Source organism: Etheostoma cragini, chromosome 14, assembly GCF_013103735.1.
Source record: "Etheostoma cragini isolate CJK2018 chromosome 14, CSU_Ecrag_1.0, whole genome shotgun sequence".
In the NCBI taxonomy this organism is placed as follows: domain Eukaryota; kingdom Metazoa; phylum Chordata; class Actinopteri; order Perciformes; family Percidae; genus Etheostoma; species Etheostoma cragini.
Genome location: NC_048420.1, coordinates 9,207,874 through 9,233,148, shown reverse-complemented (window position 1 = coordinate 9,233,148; position 25,275 = coordinate 9,207,874). Strand labels below are relative to the sequence as shown.

Here is a 25,275-nt window from a genome sequence, read left to right as displayed (position 1 = left end):
ATAAGTTGCAATTGCAATGTAACCTGGTAAAAAGTGACCCACGCCTGTGATAGACAAAACCCTGGGTTGAACCTGATGTAACCTCGTAAACCCCAAATCTTGCTTTGTAGTACAGGCCTCTGGTGTCTCACAATTATGTCTTGATTTGCGAGTGAAAATAGTCCCCTTCTCCTGTTGGAGTTATGTTTGCTAAAAACAACTCTGTCCAACTGTTTTAGGAAGAAAAAATACTTTGTCTAAGATCTACAGTATCTTCAGGATGAACAAATGGTCTCTGGGCTGAAAGGAACGTTGGAAAGTGTGGACACATTGTTGATCAACTGGATTTCATGACAAAAAGAAATCGGTCAATGAGATTGTTTTAATGTAAAGTGTGTTATAAATGAAATGTATTATTATTATTAATATTATGAATAATAATACATTTTATTTATAGCACACAAATCAGAATGACAGTGAGTTATTTGACCTTTCTCACTGTGTAATCTATGAACAGGCTGCTGAGCAGAAGCCAAACACCAATGTGGTTGAGGAAGTGTGAGCAACACATCAGTCTAATCCTCTGTCCAACGTATAGAAGATAGCAAGACAAGTCAAGAAATTAGGAAGGTTGAAGCCTAATGTGCTACAAAATGAAGTCCAATTGATCATTTCCCCATCAGAATGGTTCGAAATCTGCCTCCCCGCTTCCGTCCACTGCATCAAAGCTCGGCAGTGACTTCATTCTTTGTCCGGCGATGGATCACAAGGCTGTAAACACACACATGCTCTCAGACATATGGTATCACCCAAGCAGGGATGGACGGACGTGCCCACACACACACACTTTGTCGAGTCATGGCTCACAAGGCTGTAAACACACGCTCTCAGATATATGACATCACCCACCCCTCCCCCCTCCCCTCCGTATGGCATCAGCCTGACCCCGTTCTCACAGAGACCAAATCACTTTGCACCAACATTATGTGGTGCTATCTATCTCTGCTGCAGTCTGGGTTGTCTCCCTGTCATCTTCCTCCTCTGCTTCAGCATATTTCTGGTCAAAACTATACTCCGATGAAAGGGGCAGACTCCCCCCCGCCCAAATCTTAACATCTCCTTTATCTCTCAGGTGAATTCTGTTCCTAATTGGTTCTCTTCAACAGCAGCCTCTCTGAAGGGAGGACTGCCCCTGTCCCTGTCGCATCTCATCAATATTCTTATAGGTCAGTGGATTCCCTGTTAGCTATGCCTTGCAGACTGCCTTTTATAGACTTTTAGTGGGCAAAGCACATTGAACCAGAAGCTCTTACTGTTGCATTGTATGTCTTCCAACTGTTAGAAGCCTGTCTGCAGCGCACTCACAAAGGGACAACAAAGATATGTGATGTCTAACAGCCCCCAGGAGCTATTTTGGGATGACTTGTCTAGCCTATATCTAAATTATTTTATTAAGCCCCTTTTTTCCCATAATATTTTCCAATGCGTAGACGTGTGTTCCTAAACATGTCTAAGCATGTTGGACAGGAGCTCCTGGATACAGCGGTGGAAGAAGTATTCAGATCCTTTACTTTAAAAGTACATATATCACACTTTAAAAATACTCTGTTACAAGTTAAAGGCCTTTATTGAAAATATTACTTAAGTAATATTACTAATAAGTAAGTAAGTAATTTAACATACTTAATTACTTTAAGTGTCATCAGGAAAATGTACTTAAAAGTAGGAAATAGTACTCGATGCAGAAAAACCCTCACATTATAGAAACTGGAAACGATCAGAACAGTTTTGTGTTAGCTGGACTTGTAGGCCGTTATATTTGTTAAAAACATAATATTTCATTAACTACATGTGTTTATGTGCAGAAATATTCATTTGTAAAGTAACTAGTAACTAAAGCTGTCAGATTAATGTAGTGGAGTAAAAATTACAACTGGACTTGACTGGAACAAGACTTCAGTTTGACTAGATATCTACCAGAATAAGAACAAGACAACAGTTTGACTAGATTTCTACCAGAATAATAACAAGACTGCAGTTTGACTAGATATCTACCAGAATAAGAACAAGACAACAGTTTGACTAGATATCTACCAGAATAAGAACAAGACAACAGTTTGACTAGATATCTACCAGAATAAGAACAAGACTAGGGTCAACCACATCAAAAAGCAAACAAGTTTATATCCTGATTCCCATTTGACAATTACACCATAAAGTCGGTGTGATTGTCAAATGCGAGTCAGTTTCTAAGTTACAGAAATAGTCAGACACAGCCCTTTCCCTGTTGGAAAGGTGTGGAAAAGGCTAATACCGATACAAATATTTTGTTATTTAAAAATCAGATATTCAGATATATCGGCCAAGCTATATTTAAAAGGAAAAAATACAGAAAAGCGTAAAATAACAAACAAATTTCCCTAACATTAGACATTTGTAGATATGTATGAGTTCTCACTTAAATAATATAATAATAATTTGTTTTACTTTCAACAGAGGAACATCAAAATATATTAAAGTTCTGATGAACAAAATGTATAAAAATATAAACTTAAGATATGAAACTTAAAGTCCTTTGAACAAAAACACACACAAAAAACGGTCAACAATAATAATATCAATAATAGAAAGATAATACATAACACATTTAATAATATCAGCCCGCCGATATACGGCTGGGCTCTAGTGTGGAGAGAGGGGATTTCTGAAGCTATTCGGCCATCCAACAAGCAGTTTTGTTGGCGGATACTGGTGCGTGAAATGTCTCTAGTCATGCTAGTGACTTTGAAGTGCAGGGTTGGTTATTGTTTAAAAAATGTCAATACTAGTACCCTGGAAGTGATTACGATACAAATTCAATTTGATTTAATTCAATACCAATCATGTAAATGACAGCATTCAGTTGCATAAAATACCATGTTTTGGTGGCATCTCATGTGCCAAGTTTTGTTATTACTTGTACTGGGTTATTTCAGTCAATACTGTTACGGGCGGCTAAGCTAACCGTGCTCATTAAGCAACAAAGAACACTGCTGACTGCTAAAGGCTAACTCAGCTAGTCTCCCATTGCAAGTCCACACAGTTAGATGTAGGCAAAACATACACAGACATAACATGTTTCAAATTATTCCTATATAGGCCTGCGTATATCTGTCCTGCAGATAACACAAACAAACACCTGTCAATGTGCTCGCATAAGAAAACATCAGCAAATCTTTTATTAGATCTAGTTTTGAGGTTTTTCACTTTATCATAGTGACGGCGGATAGACTGGAAAGGGGAACAGAGATGGGGGATGACACGCAGCAAAGGGCAGCAGGTCGGATTTGAAACCTGTGCCGCTGCAAGACTCAGCCTACATAGGTTGAACGTTCTTACTGGGTGAGCTAGAGTCCGCCCCGCAAGCAAATCTTTGTTATTGTGGCCTCCATGTTTTCACACACAACTGATGCTTTAGGCTACACCCAACAGTTGTTGGCAGTCATGCAACAGGTTGTTATGCTAAATGCCAATATAACAGAAGAAGAAGAAGAACACGCATCCCCACTATGTGAACCCTGGTCAGTTGGAAAAACAACATAGTTGCGCAGCGCAGAATGGGTCACACATCACACCCCGGATATGTTTACGTCGGTCTAACCCTGCCCACATCCTAAAAAAACTATCCTAATATCATAACAATACCCAAGGTATCAAGGTAGCAAATACCCAGCCCTAGATGTACTTAATGACAGTGGTGCCACTGTTACTAGACATCACATGTTACTAGGGGTGTGAATCTTCGTTGGTCTCACAATTCGATTGACAATTCCAGCAGTTGTTATTGATTCTGCTCTTAAAAAAGACACTTCCTGAATGTAGCGGAGTCTGAACACAGCAGACATCAGATAAAAGGCAAAAACAAAAAAGCAGCGAGCATAAAATCAACATCAAAAGTAACATAGGCAATAAACGATTATGGTCGCTCACTGCATCGATGAAGAATTGCCAGGTCAGCACCGCAATGCATTAATGCAATGATTAATTAAACCCCCCCTATTGTTTACATCAACAAAGTTATCGTGAAAAAGTCTTGCATTGCCAGACCTTGAGACTTGTAGGAACAAAAGCTGATTGCATGCGCTCATACTTAGAAGCAGCAAATCAGTTATCTGTTGAGATAAGGACAGAACTGTTCCTTCTCTCACAGCTTTATTTAATTTCTCACATCAGTTACAGACAGCTGTATGGATTACACAACATGTCTAATGGTCCGTGTCCACATAGGTGTTTTTTGGCAGGGATTACCCCGCCTTCCAGTATTGAACGCTTGGTTGGTTTGCCACTAGCACTTTTCAATTTCTCTTCAATGACCAATGAAAAGCAAGGAAAACAGGCTAAACCCTCCTGCAACCGTGATGGCTGCACCTGATTAGAGGAACGCTTCACTCGTAGGCTGTCTGCTTCCAGATATTTTAACCGGACCAGCATGGCAACTTGTTTGGAAAATGATTTCTTGTTTTATTTTTTTTATAGCTTACCAGAATGGGTTTCAGAATTTTTTTTATGTGAGAAATAAGGTATGCAGTTGCTGAATCTTCCGTCTTTATTTTAGATCTACAACGGTCAGTTCAGAAAATTCCTGTGAGTTTTTGAGGGGTGGCGAGTCGAGCTAGACACCCTACATTTGCATAAAGTAGCCTAGACTTCAACTTTATGCAAATGAGGAGCGGGCAACTCCACGCCTCCCTTTTTGAAAGTCACCACAACGCTACCAGAAGGCATGGCCCCGGGGGCTTACGTAGACAATAAATTGGTGGCGTAGAACCGACGCTTGCCAGTAGACATGTATCATAAGAACTGAGAGCTACGGGTGACTAAAACACTCGGACAGTCTGGGATAATACTGAGCCTCACATGCAGACATCTGGCTTGTATGAGTGGATGTCGTATCATGTGCAGGATGATATCAAGATAACACTAATCGCCCAGATCGGGATTATGGTTATCACCCACAAGGACAGAAACAGAGTTCCCTCTTTACCTCAGGACTGATCTAAAATCTTCAGTTTCCATTAAGCAAATAAGTGCAATTCAGAATAGATCAATAACATGTATCATTCTTGCCATAAAACTAATTTCATCATGGGGGGCAAAAATCTGATTTCCAGCTCTAACACATCTCCCTTGACACCCAATGTTTGCCTGAAGCATTCAGCAGCCATCTGTGGATCATCTCTGCAGTTCTTCTTTGTTAATCCCTGTGTGGTTTCCCTCTCCAGACCTCTGCCTCCCTTTGTACGCCTCCCCTCCTCTCTCTAACCCGGGGCTGACATCACAGTCCCACATGAGCCTTGTGATGCCTTGATTCAGCACCATGTAGTCCCATCTATGCCCCTGACCTTCATCCCTTCTCAGGCAGTCTTTGCTCCCTATCTATATTGGATCCCCTCGCCTTATCTTTCTTTTTATCCTCCTAACCCTCCTCCCTGCCCACCCCTCCCATCATCCCACCCCTCCATCCTTAAGCATGCTCTGGGGCTCAGACTGCTTTACTGTGTTGAAAACAAGCTCTCCCATGTGGGCAGGGCTCTTATTTCACCATACTATTCTTGGGATGACTGCGGGACATTACTGGAAAACCTCATGGCAACACCAAAATGCAATATTTATCCAAAGCATGAATATGGAGGAGGACATCTTAATATTACCGTCAACATTTCACCTTCTTTTTATACTCAGAAGTCAGAGCATTTGGTCTCACTTGCAGCTAAGACATGTCGACCAAAAGGAAAACTCAAAGTGGTCTGAGCGTTCCATTTTTTAAGATGCAGCTTAAAGGCACCATTGAAATTAGAAAGACTTTCACATAGTGGCCAGAAACGGCTTTAACCTGGCAAACATGAAGAGATTCATTTAATGTGACATAACTCAAACAATAAAAACAAAAAAATGAAGACGAAGAGAAAGTCTGAGCAAAACGTAAGCCCAAACGTGATCATATAATGTTGGAATAATGTTTTCTTAAGACATTTAAAAAACATTTTAATTGTAAAAAAAAAAGATTTAAATAAATTGTGACAATGTTGGTTCCATTAGGGTCCAAACATTCTCAATATGTTTAAAAAATGTATACAAACTGAGTCTAAACTTGTGACGATTGAGGAGAGAACGGACCAAACGCAAGGCTTTTAACAGATTGATTGACGTTAGCACAGGGATAATACTCGTGGGGAACGGCAGAGTGGCTAGGGCAGGAAAGGCAGGATAGGCAGGCGAGGTAAGCACTGGGAAACGCAGGCAGACCGGAGCTAAGGGAGCTGAGGAGGAGACACTGGTGCAAGGGGATCCAAGGAGCCGATGAGAGGGAGAGTGAAGCGGAGGCAGGGTGAAGTGAGGAGCCGTGAGGAGGGAACCGAATGGAGGAGCGAGACGACTGGAGACGAGGGGAAGGGTGGAAGGTGAACCATTTGGCTGAAACAACGATCAAGTGAAGATGATGAGTAGATCCGGGGGTTTATATACAGAGCTTGATTTTAGTTGATGTCTGGCAGGTGCGAACGGCGGGAGAGGTGATGAGTAGGTGAATAGTAGGTTCAGTCAGCTGGCTGGTGAAGGTAGGCGGGGGAGAGCAGAGACAAACAGAGACAGGCAGAGGCGCAGCCAACAGTAAGCCAAACAGGGGGAAAAAAATACACAAAAAAATGAAAGAAACAAAAAAAATACTCACAGCCAGCCAGCCCAAACTGTCACAAAACTATGCTTAAGAATCTTTATGTTTTTATAAATTATGCATTGTCTCCATGTCCAAGTAGAACAATTATGTGGAAAGAAAGGAAGACTATGAAGAGTAGACCAGACTATAGCATCGTGTTGGTTCGATTGATGCTACTCTTGTGTCAGTGTATTAAGAAAGAAGCCTAGCTTAGCATAAAGACTGCTGGATTTGTAGTAGATGCAAAGGGGTTAACGGGAATCTTGTTAAAGATGCCTTAAGCCATCACCTAACCTCGGAGCCTGTGCATGTTGCTATGTTTGGCATTATGCAGATGTATGAGTAACGCTTAAGTAAAAAGAAACAGTTAATCTTTAAAAACGACAATTTGTTATTATGGGCGGAATAGAGTGCTGCAGGGATGAGATATTTTTGTAATTGTTTTGTGACTGTACATTTGAATTAAATGTTCACCAAAAAATCAGATTCGAGCCAATGACTCATAAGGGATAACAAGTGATAGCTAGTTGTTATACTGAGACTAGACTGTCTACTATCAAAAATTGCGGATGAAGCAAAGCCGACACAGCCGTTATCCTCCATGCTGCCAGCAAGCATTATCAATCCAGTCATTTAGAGCTAATATGACCTCATGCTCGATGCTTTGTTCCTGCTCGAGGTTTCCTCTTCTGATAGATGTACAAACTTTGGTACAGTGACATGCACTGCTGCTCTCTGTGGGCTGGTGCAGCAGAAAGGTTGGTCACTCTCAGCACTGTCCCTGTCCGCTGCTTCAGTGGGTGTAAGTCCCATCTGTTGGGCCTCATTAGGCAGAAGAGCCCAAACAGGACTATTGTGTGCAGTCTGAGGGTAATATAATGCAGAGGCTAATAGGACAAGCCAGTGAAGGCTAGTTGGTAGCTGTGATTTAGGGATGTGGACAATGAAAGGGCCAATCACTTTGACCTCAAGGGTCAGCAGTTGGGGGAAGACATCTATAAAGACATGCTAAATTAATAAATAAACCATAATTTAATGTTGTTTTACAAATTTGAGCAGATATTGCAGTGTCACTTTGCTTGACTGGGAGACACTCCCATGGATAAGTAATTGTTAATTGTCCCATACCTGGGGACACAGAATGGGCAGATCTGAATTTATTAAAGACCACAACAATGGTCTTTTATACATTCTGATCTGCCCATTCATGGCTGGGAGTTAGGGCTGGGGGACAGGCAGAAAATCAGATATCACAATATTCTTGAACAAACATCCTAATATCGATATTGCACAGATATTCTAGGGTTGACAACTGGTGCTTTGACAAAATATCTTCACACTTAGATTTTAGAGAAATAATAATCTGTAATGTGGATATAATGACTAAGTGGGTAAAGGCAAATAATAAAAGAGCTACAACAGTCTGGTAAGTTTAGAAAATGGCATCACTTTACTATAATGCAGCCTGTAAAACCAGGAAAAGACAACACTATTCATTACACCCCCAACCGACCCGTCAGACACCGCCTACTAAGAGACTGGGTCTGTCCAAGGTTTCTGCCTAAAAGGAGCTTTTCCCTGCAACTGTTGCACTGCTTGCTCTCGGGGGAATTACTAGAATTGTTGGGTCCTTGTAAATTATAGAGTGTGTTCTAGACCCACCACATCTGTAAAGTGTCTTGAGATAACTCGTTATGAATTGATACTATAACTAGTATACTAGTTGTGTGACCCGTCAACCAGCCCAACTAACCTCCCAACGCGGATTTTCGGGCTTTCATACTACTCGCTACCATTGTCACTCTTAACGCTACGTCATCTTCTCATTGACTTTACTTTAGCATTGTTTTTCGTGGTGTCCACACGCAGTTTCACATATTCAGTGCCACCACTTCGCAATGAGCTGGTAACAGTTTGTGATCATTTCACTGAATTCTGAGACCAGGCTGACTTTGTGTGAGTGCATAAGTGTGTACTGTACATACCTCTCAAAAGCGGAGGGCCTATCTTGCTTTGTGTTTCCATTGTTATTTGTGTTAGTAAATTATTCAACAGCTACAGAAGTAAAATTTTATTTGGAAAAATAAATTACATAAGTTTAAGAACTTATAAGGTAAAGTGTACTTTCCAAAAGCAAAGCAGAAGGAGGTCTTGATGTCCTGGATTTTGTCAATATCTTTGAAATGAACTGGTTGTCTTAAAATCCTGACTAAATTTAGTATTTTATCCCAAATCAAATTTTTAACTAAATCTGAGGTTTTTAATTTCTTACATGTCATTTCTTATATGTGTATTTACCATTTGAAAATACACATTTCTTAAGCGTATTTGATTAAATCCTTCTAAATCTACAACAATTCTATTTATTGCTGTGTCTGTTGAATCAATTACAATGAAACAAATAAAGAAGACACAAAGCAAGATAGGGCCTCTGCTTTTGAGAGCTATTTATACAGTACATTCTGCCTGTTTGGGATACATCACTGACATAAAACTAGACACACTTATTTATGCACACATACAAAGTACACAAATGCAGAGCGAAATAGGGGTGGGGGCAGGGATGCTGAAACCAGTTCTAGACAGCCTGCCGTCTCCCAAAGAGGAAAGCAGCTGAGTTGTCGATTATGTAACCCAGTTACATAAAAGTTATCACTACACTTAGACATGTCTTCCCTTTAGCTTTAGCGCCATAGCAATGGAGGACATACTATGGTTTTTTTGTGTTCCTTGTGAATCATTTAGGTGTGCACCGTGATTGTGTGGACTGAAAATGGGTCAGGCTTCCAGCTCCAGCCACAGCACACACACAGACACACAAACAAACAAACAGACACACACATACACATAAACAGACACACACACACAAATACATACACTTGGCTGAAAGGAGGGTGCCACCCCTCCACTGTCTAAGGAGGACTGCATCCTGCGGATCAGCAGTTGATGTGTGTGTGTGTGTGTGTGTGTGTGTGTGTGTGTGTGTGTGTGTGTGTGTGCGCGTGCGCGTGCGCGTGCGTGGGTGCGTGTGTGTGTGAAACACAGTGGTAGCCCAGTAGGAGATGCATAGATTAATAACAACCCCCCATGTTTCGCATCAGGCAACCACTTGTCCTCTGCTTTATCACAATGCTTTGAAATCACCATGCGTTTGTTGGGCAGCATCCATCTTAAGCATAACATTATTTTTCCAATAGTTTCATTATGCAGGAGACTAATTTCTGAGGAGACAGTATGACTTAATTCAATCTCAACTTCTTGTTAAATATATAAACTACACTTTATAATTCTTTGAAAGAAAACTTTCAACAAGCAGATATTACTCCTTGATGATCAAATTGGACCATGAATCGTTTCTGCCAAGATGTTTTTGGAAAAATGAGGCGTATAACTTTTGGGTTGTGTTGTTGAAAACTCACCAAAAAAATGCCAATGAGTGAGCAAATTAAGCAAATTCCCTAATTCAAAGCAATGGCCTGCATACTAAAATCTCAGCCACAAGGCAGAATGTCTACAAAGATAATCAGAAAAACAAACACACACATAAACAAAGTCAAACGTCTCTCCCCAAGACACAGCTGGTACTTTACCAAAACCCAAATCCTCTCTCTCTCTCTCACACACACACACACACACACAGAGTTTGGCTGGTGCTGCCACTGGACCTTGCTGACAGACAGCCTCCCTGCGCCTCCCCCTGCCCTCCCCAGCTTTTAGTCTCGGGCTCTCATTGGCTCTCTTTGTCCTGTGAACCACCACAGATCCAGTTAGTGAAGGAGACTGATGCTGGCAGGCCGTGAACACCATCTGCTCCTCTTCACACGGACAGAGCAGCTCAGCCACACTGAACTGACTGGGACTAAACTCACAGGACACTGCAGGCTTCCATTGATAGGTGAAAAATACCAGGCTATGTGACACTCAGCCTGCCATTGTAAATACGTCTGCATAACAGTAATGCCAGGCTTTAGCGGAGCAAGCTCATAAACTGTAAGAATGTAACAAGAATGCCATTTTTTTGAAAAATGCTAAGTCACAATGCAGTCTGCATGGAGTAATGCTCTGATGTGTAGATAGTGTGTCCCTCCGGTGCTCTTTGGCTTGGGGATCCAAGTGGACAAGGGTTAAACTGGATTCTGGGGCAATCAGGGGGTAACGTTTGAAAAGCTTTAATTATATTTCTTGGCTAAATCATTAAAAAAAGGCAAGTATAACATGTTTGCATTTTAACTGTATCTTAGAGCCTATTGGCCGGAAGTCACATGGTCACTAGGTAAAGAGTCACATGATTCAGTATGATGATGCAGTAAATCAATCAGCAATAGTCAAACCCAATTTAAAGACAAAAATAGCAATAAACAAGGAAGCCTATCCCATCATTTATCAGGACAACTAGAAAACTAGATATACTGTAAGCAACTTCTCTATGTCTCTCAACATTCAGGCATGGGGGACACACCCGCCCAGAATGCTGATGCTTAACAAGAAGAAGCCAATTAAAAAATCTACTTGAGTGCCTCAGTGTCCCCTAACCGTTGTACACTTGGAAACATGCTTATTTGCTTTCTTGACAAGAGTCTCATTTCACAGCACAGTTAATATGAAGCTACAACCAGGAGACAGGTAGCCTAGCTTAGCATTACGGTTTGAGCATGACAGCTAGTCTGGCTCTGGCCAAAGACAACGAAATCCACCTACCAGCAGTAACAGAATACAGCGTTACATGTTCAGAATACAAATGATGAGTACCTGTATTCCATTAAAATTTAAATACTTGGTGTTTAGAATACAGTTACATTGTTGAAATCAATGGATCATATGACAATACTTCTCTGTTTCACGAGTTTATTCACTATCTAAATAAATTAAGATAAATGTGTTCTATCTTGGAAATTCAAACATAATTTCACGTTAAAGAAAGAACAGAGAGAACAAAATTTAACAGTGCAGCGCAACCTCTGCCAGCAACCAACCGCCTTTCAGCGTCCAAATTACTCCACCTCCAACCTGAAGCATCTTAGAGTAAAGACTGACTAGCCTCGTTTGACATGCTGGCTAACGATAGCTAACATTAGTCTGTGGTAGTTAGATTTTTGTAGTAGGCTATGCAGTTCGGGACTACAAATACAAACATCTATCTGCTTCTTCATTTACACATTGAGCCAGTAGGAACAGTGAAACACACCAGATTATTCATGTTTAGTAAGCAGTATCTGATGGCCGCATTCCTACACTTATAAAATGTGGAAGTAATCCAAGAATTCAGAATACGTTACTCAGATTTAGTAACACAGCGGAATACGTTAACGTATTCTGTAACAGAATACAGTTTGAAAGTATCCTTCCTAACGCTGCCTAGCAGCTCCTCCAAAGCTCACTGTAAACAGGTTAGATCTAGTAGTGGTTTTATGGAGTCTGCTTCCAGACTTTGTGCTAAGCCAATTATACTGCCTATGGATAAGTACTTCATACAACCTACTTCAAAAGATAAAACTATCCCTTTAATTGAATAAACAATCTTCAGTAACGGGAGCTCTGATGCTGATCATTTAAAAAGATTTAGTGTTGAAATTAATGTCCTTAATGTTTTTTTCTCGCAAACCAAATTTGGATTGGTTCTTTTCTTTTAGTGTGAAAACGTTTGTTTGTTGGACATCAATATCACCACTGCAAAATAATCACTAAATAAAGTTCATTATTTTAAATTTGGAAATTTTGCGTACTCTTTAAAATCATCCATAGTGCTGTTGCCTCACCTATAAAAAAAAAAGTATTGCGCTCAACTCAGAAACAAAAAGAGCTTTGGCTTTAAAAGGGAATGATTGAGCACATGATGGTTTTTAGTGTAAATTAGGTGTGACTGTGATTGTAAAATTGTATACTTTGATGTTTTGTATTTCAATTTGTTTAATTGGCCTGCCAAGAAACTATGGGCGGAAAACAGCACTTGTGCTACACCGCGGTACAATGCATCTCTTCTTGTTCTTATACTAGGTTAATGTTAACTTTTGCATTGTATCTGTTTCAATAAAATGAAAATAAAAAAAATTAACTTCCTTACACTGTAAACCCTAATAAGTTCACAGAACTCATAAATGATTTTGTAACAGATTACACACAAATATTTTACTGATGTTTTTAAATGTTTTCAAGTTTACATAAAATAGAAAACACGTTTACAGTTGCCTTAACTTATCTCAATGTTATCTTATAAATATTGATATTCCTCAACTTATAATTAGGGAGTAATACACTCAACTCATACACTAAACATTTTCAATATTCTCCAACTCATATAATGTGGTACATACTGGGCAATAACAATTTCTCAATAACCTGCATGCTCTGATCTAAAATCATCTTTGTATCAACATTCTTTCTTTATACGTGCAAGAAAGCGTGCCATTTGTATCTTAAAATAAGTTCATGCCTGTATGTATGTATGTATGTATGTATGTGTGTTATGTCCTGTATGTACTGTATGTATGTATGTATTATGTACTGTATGTGTGTATGTATGTATGTATGTATGTATGTATGTATGTATGTATGTATGTATGTATGTATGTCCTGTATGTACTGTATGTATGTATGTATGTATGTACTGTATGTATGTATGTATGTATGTATGTCCTGTATGTACTGTATGTGTGTATGTATGTATGTATGTATGTCCTATATGTACTGTATGTATGTATGTATGTATGTATGTATGTATGCATGTACTTTATGTATGTATGTATGCATGCATGAGTTCAAACTTAAAATGTGAGCTTTAAAGAAGCAAAAGAACTAACTGTTGACCACTGTAGGGTTTTGCAGTAACAACAGCTTTAACAGCGACGTCTGCTCTCAAAGGCACCTTGGCCCTAATCTGTGCGAGTGGGTTATTCCTTTAGTCTTCCCACCCAGACCCAGACCCCGGGGATTTGAATCAGTGACCTTTGTGTGCAAATGAAGAAGTGTGTGTGCTGATATGAGTAATTATTTTTCCTCTCTGACTGTGAAACCATGCAGCCCTGTTGGTGACTCTGCTGTTGCCAAGTGACCTGATGGAGGACAGGGTGTTAGACATGCCTCCAGTGTGCAGCATGGACTGATGTCTCTCTCGCTGCACTGAAACATCACACTGCAAGTGCATCCACCAAAAACATAAACCAGGGGCCTTAATCACAAGATGAAACGACATCCACATGGCAACAGTAAAAATAGATCTAACTGTAGGCCCGGTTGTGACAAATATTTTAAGCCCAACGAGCGAACACTGATCTGCTCCTCCGGTTGTCAGAATAGTGTTCAGCTAAAAATAGTCCAAAATCAAATAGGTCGATTGAAGCTGAATTGAGTCCAATTACATAACGCTTGGCAGTGCTATTGGAGAGCTGTATGAAATTGTGGAGTAGGAGCCACAAAGATTCTGAGATATCACATAAAACTTACTGTGTGACGCTAGATTGGATCCAAACATAAATAAATCAAGAAGACAGCAAAAAGCACATGAGGTCATTTAACTTCTGGGAAACACAGTTGAACAACAGCTTTGATAGTCAAGTTAAAAGGACAGAACATTTTTATGAGCGAGGGACTAAGATCAGGTTTGCTCGAAACAAAACACACAGGGTTGAGTCTGGCTTACAGCTTTCCGGCTGTTGTCAGAGTATAGACAGATAAAGGAAAAGGATAATAGCAGGAATAAGAAAACATGACCAGAATATAATTCCTATTCTAAAAGCCGCAGTACAGCCCTTAAATCATGCACCAGTTGTTACTGCTCATTCAGCTTTGTTAACCTACACAGTAAAGGCTGTGTGGGCTGATGTCACTGCCATGTATCAGCAGAATAAGAACAGTGGGCTGCAGCAGACTGCTCCCAATCGATTCCTAGGACAGTTTGCTTCCAGGCCTTCTGCTGTCTGCACTCTTCATAACATCTATCTTCTGTTTTCTCTATTGACGCCCCATCCTCCTCCCTTTCCCTCAGAGCCCAGGGAGGTCAGAGGTCACAGTCTGAACTGCTAGGGATCACAGACACTTTAGCATGGTGGATGCTTGTTGATTTAGGGGCTTGGCGGTTTTATTGGAGAGCTGTATGAAATTGTGGAGCAGGAGCCACAAAGATTCAGAGATATCACATAAAACTTAAAAGGTAACACCTGATTGGTTGCAATCATAAATAAATCACAATTGGTCTGCCTCAAGGGTGGTCTATTCCAGAGGTGGAAGAAGTATTCATCCTTTACCTAAAAATACTAATAATACACCATAAAAAAAGACTCTGTTATAAGTAAAAATCCTGCATTGGATTGTACTTAAGTAAGAGTATGTAAGTATCATCAGGAAAATGTACTTAAAAGTGCCCTGGCACACAAAACCGTTTTTCCTTGCATTTTTTTAAACATGTTAGGTCCATATGTGTTTGGGTTATGTGGTGAATGTGAAAATGAACAGATCCTTCCTCTGTCAGCTCTAGCCACCGAATAGAAATAAGAGGAGAAATCAGGCCAATTACAACAGCTGGTCGGTCTGACGTCATGTTTCCGGAGCTCATTACTATTCATGAGCTGGCCCAGTTCCACTGGTTAAAGGATAATGAGAGCCAATCAAAGTCAAGCAGCTTAGCACGTTGAATACTAATGACAACTGGCAATGATCCAAACAGTTGTATCAATCAGCTAAGTGTTTAGGGGTCTGGTTATTTCAGCTGTTAATGTAGGCTGTTCTATTGTTGGATAGCTTAACTTATAATAAAACATCAGATTTTATAAATATATTTTTTATGTGAAAACATCCTAATTTGTAAAGTAACTAAAGCGGTTTCCTGCTCCTGGTTATGGCCCGGTTTGTCTTCTAATTTTGTATTACTGTGAAATATGTCTTTTTTTCTAATTATAGTGATGTCTTCTCCTGTTACCCTAAAATAATGTAATGTTTCACTTGCTGCCATGTTTCTTTTAACTTTATCTGTAGACATCTTTGAAGAATGGGGAAAACCCTCTGCTTTAAACAATATATGGTTTCCAGAAAAAAAATGGATTTACTTTAGTTCAAATTGTTTGTTAAAAATCACTTATGACCTACATACCAAAAAAAAAAGAAGTGACAGTGAATTTTCCAAAATCCAGTAGATTAAGCAATGTTTGGAGCATTTGCTAAAATCACTGGAAAAGGGGGTTAATGATCTAAACATAATCCATTTTATTTCTCTATGAACTGCTTTACAATATGGTCTGCTGCCTCATCTGATTTGCTGTCTGTTGTAAACACTGTTAATCAAAGTTGTTGACTAATGGAATGGTTAAAGTTCATTGTCCCAACGTGAAGTCAACGAAACAAAAAATAAAAACTACCATTCCCAGAAGCACCTAGGCGTAAGGAGCAAACCGAACCAACCAATGATTGGCAGCAATCGTCGTGACGGCACTCGCTTTGGTCCATTTATGTGCGGGCTTGAACGCTCGAGCATTAGGCTCGTGGTAGATTCTAGGAGAAGAACACAGCATCCTGAGCTTGGTAAAGGTGGGTGTGACAGACAACATCGTCGCAAGCGAAGTAGCCAACTTAGGAATTATTTTCCCGTACAACCATTGTTGAATACGTAACGTTGTAAAGCGATTCAGGCGTGACAAGCTTAATATTTTATTACAGCATGTTTAATTTTCCTTAAGCGTTTGTTTGTTGTGTAGCATCGCTTTTGATAGCGTAGCACGTGAGTAATCAAGAGACAAGTTGTGGGTGAATATCTTCGACACGTTGAGGCTTTTATTTTTTTAATTCATTTGGGGTCATTTCAGCGCAGAATCGACAGAAACGGCGGTTGTTGACTGCACTGTGCGCGGGCTGGCTGGCGGGTTGTTGGCCTATGGTGGCAGACAGTGGCACAGTTGGCATCGATAAAGGACAGACTGGAGTAGGCTTTCAGCAGCAGTTACTCTTTCATTTCTGATAAAATGTGACTGCTAACGTTGTACGTAAATTCACAAGTGTTGTTCTCCCATGAACAGCACTAGTTTGTGTGCAAAGTTTCAATATTAACGATATTTTCAGTGGAATCAACCTCGCGTCAGCTCGTCTTTGTTTGCAGCTGCGTGTACCGTTACTGTGAAAAGCGCCTTTGTTTGATGCTGCTCGTTATGTTTGAGCTAATGACAACACAGCTCACTGCCAACCGATTCTAAACTAAGGAGTAAAATGATTTTTGTCAGCGAGGACATTACGGCGACGTCAGTCAGCAGTTTCTCTACCAACCGTGTTGCCAATTTGGTATGGCGTGGGCTTTCAGCAAACCTCCATTCTAATTAAGTCAAAATGAGATATCTGGAGTTGGGGCTTTGTATGTAACGCAAACCTACAGCTGCTACATTTTAGCTAGTTTGTAGCCTTTATGAACAATAAGGGGAGGCGTCTTTTGACCAAGATGCATGACAGCAGTTACGCAAACGATTTTTTTTTTTCAGATACAAGTCGATATAGAATCTTTCAAAGGATAGTATTCTGACATTACATTTGAGCCCAAAGACCCAGCTTTTCAATCCTTGCACGCTAGGCCGCTGTTGTGTTCCCCCCCCCTGCGACTCCAACACATGGCGCAAGGAACAGGTGCATCCTGGTGGCTCATTCCCCCCGGATTTGCTCATTACATAGGCTACTAATCTCATTTCAGATGGTGCATATTGGCCTTTTTCGTAGGCTGACTCCGGGCCTGTCTGCACCTGGCACTGCCAGCCGTAGCCGCCCTAATCTCAGCCTTTGTTTCAACAAAATGTGACTTGCGTCGTTCATTGACTATTAACGCGGCACTAATTATGCTTTTGGAAAGCCCTCTCTTTTTTGTCTGAAGCAGTTCGGTTGCAGCCCCAAGTTGGAAGGTAAACAATGCTGTGGGTGTAACATGCAGTCAGTGGATGCCACTGCCGTTTTGTGATAGATGGGCGGTGGTTGTCTGCAGTACTTCAGACGGCCACGGGGTGCTGCCATAGTGCCTTTATTTTTTGTAAGCTTGACTGTGGTTGCATTATAAATGCGTTGAATCTTCCGCTAGAGGGCATTCATTTTAAACTGTGCTAATATGAATTCATCTAATTGCTCACTTTTCTTTCAGCTACATTGATCTCCAGAGCACTCTTAAGATGGCAGCCTCAGCTGAAGGTGAAATATATTCTCACTAATATTTGAATGTCTATTGCTCAATGGTTGTCTGTGCCTTAATGCATTTATTTACCTTTTTTTTGTTTGTTCAGATATTCTGGTCAAGGAGCTTGACAAGCGGGCCTCTGGCCAGGCCTTTGAGGTCATCCTGGCTGCTCCTGCCCCTGATGCCAAGGCTGATTTCCCCCTGTCTCCTCCCAAAAAGAAGGATGTGTCGCTGGAGGAAATTCAGAGGAAGCTGGACGCTGCAGAGGAGAGACGCAAGGTAAATATTTATTTATTATAATGCAGCTAGAAGTCTAAAAATGTATTTGTATTGCAATTTATTTCCAACTTTAAGCAGTTTAAACCGGAAAGGCTTTAGTTCTTCAGCATTTGAATGCTTGTGGTGGCAGTTGGGTGGGGAAACAAATGGGATGCACTGAGGCTAACTAGATATACTTTTTTCTTTAAAAAAAAAAAAACTTTCAGAACCATGAAGCTGAGGTTCTGAAACACTTAGCTGAGAAACGTGAGCATGAAAAGGTTGTGCTACAGAAAGCTATGGAGGAGAACAACAACTTCAGTAAGATGGCTGAGGAGAAGCTCAATCAGAAGATGGAGGCCAACAAAGAGAACCGCACAGCACTTATGGCAGCGATGAATGAGAAATTCAAGGAGAAGGTCAGTGTTAAAATTGGTAAACTTTGCCAAAACAACTTTCACCAGGATGGTTGAACTTAACCCTCCATTTTTCCTTTTAATAGGACAAGAAGTTGGAAGAGGTGCGAAAGAACAAGGAAACCAAAGAAGGCACTGACGACTGAAAGTTGCAAACGGGGGATTGCAGAGGGTTTTTTACGTATCCAAAGATTGATTTATATTTTGTTCGGCCAGTTTTTTTTTCACTACCCACCTTTTTGAAATAAGTCCCGAGTTCCATTTTGTGACTTTTTCCATTCTCCTGCTAAGTGTACTTGCGCTGGTTTTACATGTGGATCATCCCCCCTCCCCCACTTGGTGGGTCTATTCCATTTGATATGTAGCTTGTCAGTGCAGCTTTTGCCCTTTTTGAAAATTAGCAGTGTACTTAACCTTTTTTGAGGAAGCATGTTTCTATGCATAGGTAATTATTTCCTGCCTATTTCATAGTGAGTTTTGAAAGTCCCTGTGAACCACACCTGTTAACACTTGATGTATATCAAAATAAAAGTAGCACATGGTCTGATAAAGGCGTCGGCTGTTATACATGCAGGTGTTTAGTGCAGCTTTACTACTCTGGGTTTGCTCCTGCAGAACATGTTTTGCGCCACTGCTGATTATTCGCTTTTGTAAAAATATGGGGTTGTCTTCAAAGCACATAACTGGTTGCTGAATAGCTGTGAATTAACATGCCAGACGTGGATGTCATCTTGACTATCACTGAACAGGGGGCTTCACATGGAATGCAAATGAGCAATACACTTTGGCATCTCAAAAGATACAGTGGCTAGTTGACTTGAACTGTTGTATTAAAACAAATAAAATGTAAACACTGCTTTGCTTGCTTTAGAAACTTTTTCTTGTACTGTTAGGTATAGCAACAAACTTAATGAGCAGCTCTATCATAAGGTTTAATCTCAAAACTGGTTTTGATGAGGCACAGTGAGACTTGAGTGGAGTTTTGACCTTTTTTAGGTCCCATGGCATGAAAATTTAACTAGTGGATTAACCTTAATGTGAGCACATCCTGAGCAGAGCTCATTGGGGAACTGGTTCTAAGGCTGTAATTCTGCACCAAGGCTAAATTTGGGGAAAAGCCTCAGATGTGGTATTAGGGGACCACTAAAGTCTAGATTAAAAACAACCAAAGAGCACCCTGTCATGGGACCTTTTTAATAACCGTGCTGCCAAAATCCCCGTTTAGGTATTGCTGTATCACTTTAGAGTAAAGTAACGGGTTATAGAACATAACTGTCCACGTAGCTACAGTACAGAGTGTAATGTTAGTGTATAACTCCCTGCTGGAGGAAAGATTGTCCCTCAGTATTCATCTGTTCTAGTCAAGACATTGGATTATCACAGATGCAGTGACGTAATACTTCATGATGGTACTTATTTGTATCCAACATTTTGAAAGGAAACACTTCAAGTTAACAGATACACTGGATGTGTGACATCACTGCCCATAATCACAACAAATTATCTTAACCAGCTTAATAGAAACCGCAGTCTGTCTCCCTCTGCTGGTGGTTCGATTACTCCTTCATATTAAGCTGGCAATGTAAAAAGCTGCATTCAATTGAATGAAACGCCATTTTTGGGAATCAGTGTGGCATTTACTTTATTCCAGCTCAAACATGTTAAACACTGCAAAGAATTTGCATATTGCAAACTTTAAATAACAATCCAGCTATAATGTGAAAAAATTGAGTTGCACATACAGCATTATAGATATTTGTATCAGCTTTATATGGAGTTGAACATAGTAATTACAGGGAAGACTATCCTACTCTTTCATACAGTATATTGGTGTCTGAGATACATGTAAGGTCCATTTTAGTAAATCAAGCAAAAAGTAACTTGTAACCACGTATATAAACTACAGATTTAATAACTGACTTACAAAAGTAGAGGCCATCTGTGTTTTTGTCAAGTCAAGCCCTATCAATGTGTCTCGGAGGACTATACAATCTGCACAGCATATGGTGCCCTCAAACCCTTCATTTGGTTAATGAAAACCCCCTAACCTTTTTCAAAAGACTTTCACTAAGGAGAGCTGCTCCTGTGGTTGGCAGCCATACTGAAGGAGAGACGCTGAGTTCCAAATCGCATACATTTTCTTGTTACTTTAAGTATGTTTTTCAGCTGCCTTTATGTATGTACCGTTTCATACAGTATGCATACAATTGGAACATTCGTCTTCATAACATTGCTTCTTGAACTTTGACCCTTTTGCTCATTTATGCTGCGCAAGGCCTTGTGGGTCAGAATAGCCAGAAGACCATGCTGGCTTTCATGTTGCAAAATCTGACCGCATGAAGCAGAACCTCCTGGTATTTTTTTTTTCTTTTGACATGACATGCATGTCATACCCTATGTTTGGGCCATAGTGAATCTTTTTCTGGCACTAAAAAGTATGGTAGCATGGGTATTTGAATGCATGGGGAAGTATCAGAGCATTTAATTCTTAAGTAAAAGACTCACTTCTCAGCAATGACACACACATTGCACACACATAGCCAGTGTCTCTCTCTGGATCGCTGCGCATCTATCTTGAGGTGTGGCTGGAAATGTTCATACTGGCACAGGCACAGTCTTTCCAACATATAGCATATCACAGATACACAAATACTCCGAAAGTGCTGCTTTCAAAACCTAAAAGTACCAAAGTACTCACAGCAAAATGTACTGAAAAGTATTAAATGCATTACTATAGCATTTTATATGTGAGCAGTACTTTAAATTAGTTAGTCAACATGGAGCATGGGATATTTATATAGTGCTGGGTAGTTAAATCATAGCAACACATAATGATGAACTAATCGCATGTAAAATCTTAATCTAGTGATGGACAGACACATTCTTTATTGTCTTCTTCAAATAAAAGTCTGTACACTGCCGCATATAAATGCATAGGTACATGAATACATGAATACATTATACACCCCCACCTAATTATAAGAGCCTAAGTACATGCACCTCTAAACTGTACTTAAGTACTTGAGTTTTATTAATAGTGTATGAGGTGAGATCTAAAAAGATTGATATTTATTCTCATCATGTCACAGTTCAAAGTTCTGCTCTTCTTTCCTATTGTAGGAAATGGGTTCTTTGAGTTATCATTTTAACCAGTAGAGGGCAATGCTGTTCTTTACATCCTCTCTCTGCCTCTCTCCAAATATCCATACATCAATTCAAATGAAGACTATCTGTAAAACCTTGGATTAAATCCATGTCTTTATTTTTTCACCCACTTTTGCTAACGGCAGCAAGTCTCACCTCACTACTGTAGCCAGTAAGCCAGGAAAACCAAACACAAAGTGGGAAAATATGCGACCTATAAGCCTAATAAATACAGATATAAAATATTATGTACAATTTTGGCAAAAAGGTTAGAGACCGTGCTTCCGAAAAATTGTTGGTAATGTTCAAAACGGGTTCATTAAGAACAGACAGGGATTTCATAACGTAAGAAGTGTTTTGAATATTTTGCATAGCCAAAAAGAGGAAAAAGATACGACTCTTCTCTCACTTGATGCGGAGAAAGCTTTCGATAGAATCGAATGGGCTCCTCTCTTTGACGTTATTGTGAAATTTGGATTTGGAAGCTCCTTTCTACATTGGAAAAAATCATTGAATTCCAATCCCGCGGCTGAAGTTTGAACCAATGAAGTGATATCTGAGCCATTTAATATTACAAGGGGTTGTCCTCAAGGCTCACCACTGTCCCCACTTTAATTCATTTTGGCTATCGAACCACTAGTAATAGCCGTAAGGTCTTGCAACCAAATACAAGGGCAACAATGGGTGGCAAGGAACAGAAACTAGCTTTATTTGCTGACGATGTTGTGTTATTCTTAAAACAGTTGAACGCCTCTATACCAGCACTTTTAGAGCTGATTCGTCAGTTTAGAAATATCTCTGGATGTAAAGTGAACACATCAAAGTCATTGTTAATGTTGCTCAATAAATATAACTGTCAAATGGCATCACATTTTCTTTACCCTGAAATTAGCACCCAGCTTTACATATTTGGGTATCAAAATAGTTCCCCAATTAGAGAATATAATTTCTACAAACTACAATGCTCTAATTGACTCAACATCGAAAGAGTTAGAGAGAGGGTTATCTTTACCAATTTCATTGATAGGAAGCATAAATATATTGAAGATGAATACTTTGCCTAAATTCATGTCTTTATTCCAAAACATCCCTTTGGCGCCACCTGTTGGATTGTTTTTGAAGATTAACTCATTATTCAGCAAATTTATTTGGGAACAAGAAATGCCCTCGAGTTTGTCTTTCTCTTCTTTATCTTCCATTTGATACGGGAGGGCTAAAATGTCCCAACCTGTACTGGTACTATTTAGCTGCACAATTGAGAACAATAATGTTTAATATCTTCTCTGGACACAAACCGTCATGGATGGATTTGGAGTCATGTGGTTTTGCGTTGCCATTAAACTTGTATATACACTCAGACAAGTTTAAACAATTCAACCATTGAAAACACTCCCCATGCACCTCATTGTTAATAATATGATTAGAGTATGGTACGAAGCTAGAGAGTACATGAAAATAGGGGAGTCTCTATCCCAGTTTAGCCTCATTTGGGGCAACACATTATTCAAACCAGGCACAAAGGACGCAGGATTCCGGTTGTGGGTTGAAAAAGGATTAAGCAAAATTAGTGATCTTTTTGGGGAAGGAACGCTTATATCGTTTGAGCAGGTATCTACTAAGTGTAATAATCCAAGAAAACATTTCTTTAAATATTTACAGATAAGGAATTTTGTTCTCTCTAGACAGAACCAATCGTTATACTTGCCAGTACTTTTTTCTTTGGAGGAATTAATTACTAAGAAATGCAATAACAAAGGATTAATATCTATTTTTTAAAAGTTGTCTTGCATCAGGGTCTACTGAATCGACAACGCCAAAACTTGAATTATGGAGGGTTGGATTGAAAGAGGATATATATATCTGAGGATGAATGGAGACAAGTCTGTACAAACTCTCAGAGACAGTCAGGTAACGTTAGCTTAAAACTACTTCAGTATACCTGGTTGATTAAGACTTATTGAACTCCTGTCACATTAAATAAGTTTAATAAGAATGTGCCTCAGGGATCATGTGTGCATTGTGTTTGGTAATGTGGCATAATTAGAGACTTTTGGGTAAAAGGGACAAATATTACAAAGATAATTCTGTTATCATCTGATAATTAAATATTCCTCTAGATGCACTAATGATTTTGCTACACTTGTATCCAAAAAAACTTAAACTAAATGACAGGCAGCATACATTTATAGATTTTGCAATATTACAAGCTAAAAGAATGATCCACCAGTTATTGGAGCTTGGATTAAGTCCATGGCACAGTGTATGGCCTTGGAAAAAATAACATTTTATTAAAAACAAAATGGATGTATATGAAGAAATATGGAAGCTGTTTATTTGCTACATTAACAACAATAATATTGTTCATTTTTAACAGGAGCAGAGGACTTTTCTTCATTTGAACTTTGGTCAAGTAAAAGACTTTGTTAAACGTTTTTTGAGTTGTGCATTTGAGTCTACCAGTGTCGTGTGTAAGGCCGTTTCACATCTACCAATTGTATTTAGTGGAGTTCACTCAGTTGTCATGGAGATTGCTTAGCTGTCATTCAATGACCATGGTGCCATACTTTGTATAGCAGGACTAATGGGCTTCAAGCATGCTATGGGCTCAGTGAGGCTGTAATTTGTTGCTAACATTTACTAATAAGCACTAAACGTAAAGCATGAGAACATGGAAATGCTGTAAATTAGCATTGCAGGTATTCAGTCATAAATCTAAGTATTGGACAGCTTCTAATTTTGACATGATGATGGCGCTGCCTGAAAAGTCAGGTCAGCGAATTCATCCTTTACCTTTCTCACCTAAGTAGCACATACAGTATATGCAGGTTCTTTTAAACACGTGAGAACCTTCAATTAAATGTTATTTATAGTATCAATTCATAACGAGTTATCTCGAGACACTTTACAGATAGAGTAGGTCTAGACCACACTATAAGTTATAAGGACCCAACAGTTCTAGTAGTTCCTCTCTAGAGCAAGCAACAGAGCAGCCTTCCTTTTTCGTTTTTTTGCTGGTGTCAGACATGACGTTGCGAACGCTCCAGAAAACATGGTTAGTGAACAGTAAACACCAGAAAGCAGCACGAGTGTTACAGTGGTCACTTCTGTTACGTATTCTGTCTCTCTTTCAAACTCGCTGGCAACTAATTTGAAACAATGTTTGAGCGCTGCTTGGCCAGAGATGGAAACAGCGGTGAAAATTAGAGCGTCCACCCGGATGTCATGTTGCCATCACTGCCGTTCGGAGCTGGAGCAGATATACACCTGTGACTACTGCATTTGATCATAGGAATGAATGCTGATTGTAACTTTTTGCACAAAAGACAAAGGCAGAGGATATTTTTGTCCAGCAGGAAAAGGGGCTCTAGAATCAAAATGTTGTGCCAATCCATCCAGTAGATGTAAAGATATTTCATAGGATAAGTGAGAACTCTGGCACTAAAAGAAAAAAGACATAGGATCATCAAGTGATGATTCATCATCTTGAGGCCATGGATATTTGTACAAAAAATCATCTCTAATTGTCCATTAGTTGCGGACATATTTCAGTCTGTACAAAAGTGGCGGAAGACTGAGCCCTAGAACCTGAAATGCTAGGCTAAAATGCATCATATTTGATAAAATTTGCCATTTTGAAATTTTAATCAAAAGGG

General features: G+C 39.7%; 1 protein-coding gene across 3 annotated transcripts; it reads left to right on the top strand.

Annotated features, from left to right (window-relative positions):
• The first annotated feature begins 16,050 nt into the window (after positions 1 to 16,050).
• On the top strand, positions 16,051 to 19,334 carry LOC117956257 (stathmin-like). Of its 3 annotated transcripts, XM_034891231.1 has the most exons (6): positions 16,051 to 16,248; positions 16,339 to 16,343; positions 17,772 to 17,818; positions 17,911 to 18,083; positions 18,290 to 18,481; positions 18,565 to 19,334. In XM_034891231.1, the coding sequence occupies exons 1-6, from the start codon at positions 16,066 to 16,068 to the stop codon at positions 18,622 to 18,624; spliced, it is 660 nt and encodes a 219-aa protein (XP_034747122.1). In that variant the 5' UTR covers positions 16,051 to 16,065; the 3' UTR covers positions 18,625 to 19,334. The 3 variants fall into 3 exon arrangements, with proteins under 3 accessions (XP_034747122.1, XP_034747124.1, XP_034747125.1); XM_034891233.1 differs by lacking the exon at positions 16,339 to 16,343 and having other exon boundaries at positions 16,106 to 16,189; positions 17,766 to 17,818; XM_034891234.1 differs by lacking the exon at positions 16,339 to 16,343 and having other exon boundaries at positions 16,169 to 16,248.
• The last annotated feature ends 5,941 nt before the right edge of the window (positions 19,335 to 25,275 follow it).

Excerpts from the sequence above, each read along its gene's own strand:
- LOC117956257 (XM_034891231.1), top strand. The coding sequence starts at position 16,066 with ATGATTGGCAGCAATCGTCGTGACGGCACTCGCTTTGGTCCATTTATG. Across the intron at positions 18,084-18,289 it reads CTGCAGAGGAGAGACGCAAG|AACCATGAAGCTGAGGTTCT; the intron begins GTAAATATTTAT and ends AAAAACTTTCAG. Across the intron at positions 18,482-18,564 it reads ATGAGAAATTCAAGGAGAAG|GACAAGAAGTTGGAAGAGGT; the intron begins GTCAGTGTTAAA and ends TCCTTTTAATAG.